This window comes from Morus notabilis, unplaced genomic scaffold, assembly GCF_000414095.1.
Source record: "Morus notabilis unplaced genomic scaffold, ASM41409v2 Scaffold1489, whole genome shotgun sequence".
In the NCBI taxonomy this organism is placed as follows: domain Eukaryota; kingdom Viridiplantae; phylum Streptophyta; class Magnoliopsida; order Rosales; family Moraceae; genus Morus; species Morus notabilis.
Window position 1 is genome coordinate 129,016 of NW_010357665.1, and position 8,290 is coordinate 137,305.

The 8,290-nt window shown below is 37.0% G+C and overlaps 1 protein-coding gene across 1 annotated transcript; it reads right to left on the reverse strand.

Moving 5' to 3' along the window:
* Positions 1–4,038: 4,038 nt before the first annotated feature.
* Positions 4,039–7,429, reverse strand: LOC21387529 (disease resistance protein RPM1). Its single transcript, XM_024172705.1, has 3 exons — positions 4,569–7,429; positions 4,301–4,400; positions 4,039–4,166 (listed from the first exon to the last, which is right to left on the reverse strand). The coding sequence occupies exon 1, from the start codon at positions 7,427–7,429 to the stop codon at positions 4,637–4,639; it is 2,793 nt and encodes a 930-aa protein (XP_024028473.1). The 3' UTR covers positions 4,039–4,166; positions 4,301–4,400; positions 4,569–4,636.
* Positions 7,430–8,290: the final 861 nt, after the last annotated feature.

Below are 8,290 nucleotides of genomic sequence, written 5' to 3' on the forward strand. Positions count from 1 at the left end.
TTTAAAAAGTATATGTACATATGTATGTTAAGAAAATCGAGGTTGTAGCTAACAACCCTAGTTTTGAGTATTTAAGTTTTAGAACGTTGCAACAGTGCATGCAACAAATAAACGAATTTTAAACATGACGATTTAAATGATTGATTTTAAAAGGACTTTAAGATGTACTTGAATTTAAGATTTCTCACGAAATCCGTTTTAAAGTCAAATTAAATGGCCCAATTGAATTGGCTAGTTTTAGAAAGGCTTTTAAAGAGTATTTGAAACAAGAGTTCAAACACAGCTCCATTTGAAAAATATTTCTAGAAGGTTTTATCTTAATTGAAATTAAGAAAAGCTTTAAGAAATTCAGTGATTTATTCTTTTGAAATTATTGTTACGAATTATGAAAGTATTCATTCTTATGTTTTAAAAAAAAAAATGTTCCGCAAATTTTAAGAAATGCCAGTAAGTACAAGTTAAAGTTTAAGTTACAGTGGCGGCCTCATAGGAGGGTCGTCACAATTCCAGTCTTGTGTCCTCTGCGGGTTCCAAGAACCTACTCCATAATACCCTCCTCGTTAACCGCTTCTGCTGCGAATGATCCAGAAGTAGCAGATTGCGTCTGGATCTACGTTTTCCTTTCTCCCTCCATGAAAATGGATGGGTTTTCTTCGTCTCGCTGCACTGAGTCCATAGGGACTGAAATCATCTCAATCGGAGGTCGGATGGCGGAGATATCACAACGGGAAGAAATGGGTATTTTTGGAACTTCCGCCGGCGATTGCGGTTGATTCTGGCGGAGTTGGAGGTCGTGCCATATGTCGTTGAACTCAGCTCATCGAGATCTTTCTATTGACACTGGCGGTGTCAAAAACGGAGGTCGAAATCTCAACTTATGTATTTGGCCATTGATGGTTTTGTGAGAAAACGTGAGAGAAGAGAGAGAGTGAGCGGGAGTAAGAGAGAAAAAGTGAGAGTACCCTAATAATTTCACTATATAAAGTGTCTGATTATGGCAAGATTACGTGCTTGATCTTATCCTCAAATATTTCCTCTAAACAGATTAAATTTATACTGATTAAAGGTAATTAATTTAGCTTACGTAATTTAATCTACTACTTACAGTCCAACATTAATTTCTAAATAATTCAATATTGTTTTATATTCTTACTCGCTTAATATTTCGAACTGTTTCAAGTCTTGAAATTAATTTTAGACTGAACAAAATCTAAATTTAACTATTCTACATTATATTCCGGGAATGACGTTGTTTATGACGGTGTCAACTTCCGAACTCACATTGTACCCTTCTACTATGGGTATTTATCTTGTGACTTTAACCTAACTGTCTGACAATTAAGGATTTTTTTCTTCTTTTAAAATGTCAGTGCGTTTTTTTTTATACGCTGTTAACATCGTGCTGTGCTTGGAGATTCTTGAAATTAAGATTCTCAAGCTATACTTGTACTGAAAATTATTCCGCCTTAAAATACGGTGAGAATTTATCGATCAAATTTACTTGATCGAAACATGAACTTAACATGAAATCTGCTATAGAATTTAGGAATACATATATTAATTCTATAAATCCTCCATTCACAAAATAACATAATATTTTTTAGAAAAATTCTTGGCTTAAATAAATAAATTGTATTATCTAATGTCTAGGATTTTCTCAGTCATTACATCAGAAAAGTGCATGTGTGTTGTCCCACAAGAAAGTAGATGAAAATGTTAAGTGGTTTATATACATAGAATGACTCAAAACCTAATAGGTTAACATTTGGGTCAAGTTAGGCTCTTGAAATGTGTTGGGCAAGTTTCACATTTGGTGTCTCCCCAACAAGTGGTATCAGAGCCAATAGTTTGTATGGGCTAAGCAATTACACTTGGTTACAGTTCCCACGTTGCCTCCTGTGGCGAGTTGGTGTTCCCGCATTTGGTGCTGGTGTAGATGCGGATGGTGGAGCATTTGGTAGATTCGCATTGTTTTGATTCTCTTTTTTATGATTGAGTTGGCTCCCATTTAGAATGTGATGCTTGGATATACTGGCTACTAAAAACTTTGGTCCAAAGGGGAGCTCAGTAAACACACTGAAGGGGAGATTGTTGAGAAAAGTGCATGTGTTGTCCCACAAGAAAGTGGATGAGAATGTTTAGTGGTTTATATACATGGAAGGACTCAAGACCTAATAAGTTAACCTTTTAGGTCAAGTTAAGCTCTTTAAGTGTGTTGAGTCAGTTTCACATTTGGTGTCTCTCCAACACAAATGGAGTACAAATTCATCATACATGTCGCAACCTTGGAGAACTCGGAGAATTTTAAGGTTTTGGATGTCGAATGACAAGTCATTCTGGCCTGGTCCAAGTTTGAGCTCTTCTAACAAAGGCAATGCTCCTCTCTCTATTTTTACTGTCCTCAAATCGTGCAACTCTGTACTCTTCCTTAACAAAACCCTCAGCGATCCACAACTTAACTAATTTTACATCAGAAATTAGATAGTCTTTAGGAAAGATACCGAAGTATAACAAGCAGAGTCTCATATGGGAAGGAAGATCATCATAATTATGATAGAAAATTCTTGAAACTTCCTCAATATGGGAGGGGCTCATGCCAATCTCATTATTGACATTGTCAAGCTGAGCTTGCCATTAAGATGCTATCTCTGTAGATGATAAGATACGGCTTTCAGTTGACAAGAGATCACCCATGGCCCAAATAACAAGTGGCAATCCCTGGCGTCTTCTTACAATTTCAAGAGACAACGCTTCTAATTTAGGGGGGCAATCAAGTACGGCTGCAGATTTTAAAAATAGTTTTTGAGCTCTTTTTTTTAGACAAAGGATGTCATGTTTGAACAATATCACAAGATGCCGCAATAAAACTGTCACGTGTTGTGATGATTATCCTGATACCGTTATTGTTTTCGGGCACGAATTCATTCATAATATGGAAAAATTCTGTTTGCCAGACACCATCAAAAACAATCTCGTACCTCTTCTTCATCAAGTATCGATTCAAGCAACTAATTAGCTCTTGTACCATATCCATTTCAAGAAGAGACTCCTGGTCTGGGCACATCATCTTTGTTAGACGCCTGAATAGATTCTCAAAGTTGTAGGATTGAGACACATTGATCCAAGCATGGCAATCAAAGTGTTGTTGAACCTCTGCACTTTGGTTTGCAATACTTGCAAGAGTGGTCCTATACCCATCAATGAAATCACCAAGCGTGTGGTTGTGGATGGGTTCTCCAACCAGCATATTGACAAGTTCCTTCTTTTGGAAGTCGACGCCCACAAGTTCATCTTCTTCAAAGAAATGGGGAACATTCTCCAACAAATCGACACCTGCGCTTATGGCTCCTTGTTGATATACCCCCATGTAATATCTCAATTTTATGTCTCTCACTCTAATTTTCTCTCAGAAAATCATCACACACAATCCTCTAATGATAGGTACTTATATAGTACAAGAAAAGGATGAAAAACTAAAAAATGCCTGCCTGCTCTTTTCTCCTATTTTCTTGCTTCCAAACAAGATTAGGCTCCACTTCTCATAACATGTTGCTCATTACTCTGTTTGTTTCCCCTGAAATCATTATTTATATGGTGTCTTTCATCATTATGATATGTCGCTAACTAGTTGGAACACGTGAACAAAATTAAATCCTTTATTAATTACTGTTATTTGTGATTATGACCATTGTAATTTTCTTACTCTTTACAATCTCTTTAGGTGATGGTATATGGTTAATCATGGATCTGTTTTTCTAGTGTGCCTACTTCGAAAACATGTTTTTGTTTGAAATATCACACTTGTAACATCACCGTAAACTCGAATGGAACACGTTTCCTTTTCAGTTCGGTCGTTGGAAAGAAAAGAGGTGTGTACGAGTAGATCTATATGTTGTCAGACATCAAAGTGAATAAATTTCTAATATGCAAGTATATTTGCTTTTTTAAGATTGGATAGGAACAATGCTCCTTTGGATAACTGAGATGAACTATGATAAAATTGAATGCTAAACTTAAAATAACATAAATTATGGTTCTTGATCAACTTTGGTTTCTACTAAATCCATTTTTGATACTAGTCCTCCAAGATGATCGGTACACAGAAGACTCGAATTTCAGTTCTACCTTTCCATCATCAATATCAGCCTGAGTCGGCGCCAAAGAGACTGCAAAGAAAATAATGCACTAATTAGCCAACTATTCCTTGTACGCAGAAACTGATTTTTCTTCAATTCAAACATATAAGAGGGAAAGAAGTAAGGCGCATAAATAGAGAGAACTGTCTGGTTCTCATGCTCACCGGATGAACTTGTTTTCAGCTGCACTTCATGGTTAGCCACACAAACTCGAGATGTGTGCAACGTTGATTTATTCTCGGCAACATGGTTAGCCAGGCTTCCCTGCATTTTGATCACAATCCCAAGTTAGTTCCAACATTCATATTTTTATTTCAACTTCTAGGTTATCCAAAACAAAATTTAAAAAAAAAAAAAAACAAAGTCTGCAATTAGATCTAATTACACCATTCAAAATATAATTTGAGATTTAAGTACAATAGATGTGTATACCTGTAACTGCACTCTATGTCAAGGCTCAGAAGCTCATAGTGATTGGTAAAGGAACCAACTTTTCCATATCACTGATCATGAAATACATCATACAGATCTCCATCACCTCTATACCATGAACTTATAGATGGTACATGCTTAACTTTCAAAGAATCTTGGAGTCCTTGTCGTTGCAAACCAAGCACAAATTCGCTCGGCATCTGAGAAATCTCAAGAAGTTTGAGGCTTCTTAGATTTTGCATGCCCGAAGGAACCTCTTTCAGTTGTGGGTTTGACCCTATCCGAACCTCTTCAAGAAGTGGCAATGATCCGTTCTCTATCGTCACCGCGTTTAGTCTGTACAACTCGCTCACTTCTAGCAACTTGAGTTTCTGAAATCCACTTTCCTTAAACAGCAATTTCTCTCCATTATATGCCCGGCAGAGCCAAAGTAACGACAAATTAGGCAAATGGCAAAGATATTTCAGGGGCTCGTCGGATAACCTTGAGGAAAATAAAGATAGTCTACTTAGATAGGGAAGGTTCACAATCCATCTGGGAAATTCATCTAATGGACCCATCAAATTCAGACGCTGTAGAAAGTGAGGAGGAGATGAAATGGAGTGCAAATCTAGGATCTCGCTTTCGGTGTCCGTGCTACATATAGTTAAACGTTCAAGGTTGTTCATCTTCTCAATGGAGGTACAAAGAGATCTTCCCATTTCTTCAGTTAGTTTTGAGATGCCCAACCACCTTAATTGCGTCAACAGCTCCAACTCTTTCACAATACAAAACTCATTATGAAGTGCTTGCACATTACTAAGAGTCTGTAACTCTTCTAAATGCCCAATACCTCTATGCAATCTCTGTCCTTGAAATGCTTCGATACCATATCCGCGTGCGGGGTCATGACAAAGCCCCAAAAGGTGTCGTAGATTTCGAAGCTTGTTGATCTCGATTGGTAGCTCACTTATTTGAGTATTTACGATATCCAAGGTTTCTAGATTATTCAACTTGCAAATAGACTTCGGAAGCATCCTCACTTTAGTATTCCTTAGATTTAAGGATCTCAAATGATGTAAACTTCCCAGTCCTTCTGGAATACAATCTAGAGGAGTATTCGAAAAATCCAGCACCTTTAAAAGCTTAAACTTTTCAAACGTAAATTCCACAAAAGGTGTAGTCAATTCATTATTAAAAACGAAAATGGAACGAGCACTATAGTCTTCAACATTCTCCATAACATGTGAGCTACTATAGACTGCTAAGCGACGACTTCTTTGAGTTAAGCTAGACTTTTTTCCAATGAAGGCGTTACAGAAACCCAACTCACCAGCTTTTGAGAAGATCATATCATGCATCAAATCATGAACTCGGCATAATTTATCAGACCCCGAAAAATTCATATTCCATACTTGAACCAAATTTCTTTGGATGAGCTCATTCAAGTACTCTTCAGCAACTTGTTCCAATGTCTTTTCTCTCCTTTCTTTCACAAAACCCTCTGCAATCCAATATCTATATAATCTTACGTCAGGGACTAGATGGTTTCGAGGAAAAATGCCAAAATACAAAAGGCAGTACTTCAGGTAGTAAGGTAGGTTATAATAGCTGAGAGAGAGAATTTTTGAAATGTTTGAAAGCTGAGGGTTACCTTCCAAGTTAAAACAGAGTGCCTCATATATTTTCTTCCATTCAAACAGAACCTTTTCTTTGGTTGACAATAAACCGGCCACCGCTGCAATAACAAGTGGCAAGCCTTGGCATTGTCTAACAATTTCAAGAGACAATTGCTTTAACTCTAAAGGACAACATCCATCGCGCTCAAATTGAAATGCCTTTTTCAGAAATAACTCCCAAGAACTTTCTTGAGACCAAGGTTGTAACTTCTTGACAAGATCAAATACAGTGTCTTTACAAGAAGCTACAACCGCATCATTGCGTGTTGTGATAATAACCCTACTACCTTTGTCATTATTAGGCAAAACATATTTCATAACTCCCCAAAAGTCGGTGTGCCAAACATCATCAAAGACAAAAACGTACCTCTTGGCCTGCAAACATTGTCTCAGTTGGCTAATTACCTCTTTCATCATGTCGATTTCTCCCACATTACACTCAAAAGTTGGACAAAAGTACCTTTTCATGGTCATTAGTAGCACATCCGGGTTGTATGCTTGAGACACGGTAAACCAAGCTCGACAATCAAAGTGTCCTTTCACCATTTCATTGTCATAAACTTGCTTAGCAAGAGTAGTCTTACCAACGCCGCCTTCACCTACGAATGAAATCACCGTGCGACTGAGTTCTCCTTCAACCAACCTTGTTACTAATTCATCCCGGGTAGAGTACACATCCATAAATTCATCTTCACCAATGAATAGTGAGCCCAATCGAGGATCATAGCGTTCAAAGCTCGTGAGTGCTCTGCTACTTGAGGATCCTAATTTTTCCAAGGAATTGAAGCCATATCTTTCACCTCTATCCTTGATTTCACGTAACGATGCTTTGATGCTTTTAATGGCGAAAGCAACATCATTACGTGATTTAAAGGACTTAAAGAAGTGACCTGTTTTATGGAGCAGACCAATGAAACCATGCAGGTGACTGCGTTGTGCCACACGAAGAAGGTATTCGTCCATGACATCTTCTATGTGGTACGCTTCTTCTCGTACTTGTTTCACCCAAGTCTTCACGCCGTCGTTCACATCTCCTTTCTCCAACTTTTCCTCTGCCTCGATGAGGAAACACTGAATGCTCTCCAATTCATCTTTCAGACTCTTCACTTCTCCATGGACTCTCCTGAACAAAGTGGCTCTTTTGAGTAGTAGCTGAACCAACATATCAATGACAGGAGTCACCACAGTTACAGTTTCTGCCATTTCTCCTCAGTGATTAGTTGCAAAAAAGATCACAAGTTGAGATTAGAAATTAGCATACAAGCGAAAGGCTTATCACTATTATCAATTGCGTGCAAGATGCGCCACCTATTCAACTATCCCTAAAGTCATTTCCTATCATTTCCTATCATTTTCTTCATTACCCTTAGTAATCCAATAACCAATTGTATGCGGACAAGAGACTCGCGGTCAAGAAAATACAACTGAGACTGGTTTTTCAGGTTGTATTTCGCATAAAAGTCGTTTGCATACCAAATGAAAAACTTGGAGTTCCTTCTGTGTGGGTACCGACTCATTACTTTAGTGATGAAAGGGATACCATTAAGATGTATCCAATTGAATTATTTTTTTTCCTATTAAATCTTATCATTTTAAATGTATCCAATTGAATTTTTTTTCTCTAATTTATTCTTGTGAAAACAGGTTTTATTTCAAATTGGTCCCTTCTATAATAGTTTTGGATATAATCTAAGCTATATCAAAAGTGATCCATTAATTTACCTTTTCTCAAATGTGTTCCTAATTAAGATTTTTTTTTTCAAACAACCTTCTCAATTACTATTTTCTCACACACATAACTTTTTTTTTTTTTTTTTTTGCAATTTGTCATTGTTGAAGTAATATGTATTTATTCAAATGTCCCCTGCATACTTCACGATCTTTTTTTCCCCTTCCAACACTCACAGCTACTATTTTCTCATGCGTATTAGACACATCCTTGATAATTTTTTTATCTAATTTACTTGCTAAAATTGTTATTACTCAAATATGCTCAATAGTTTATACATACACTATTCATGTAATGACTGAGAAAATTCCAGACCTTAAATAATACAATTCATG

What these genes read in the sequence shown, in the direction of transcription:
- LOC21387529 (XM_024172705.1), bottom strand. Translation starts at nt 7,429, where the DNA reads ATGGCAGAAACTGTAACTGTGGTGACTCCTGTCATTGATATGTTGGTT.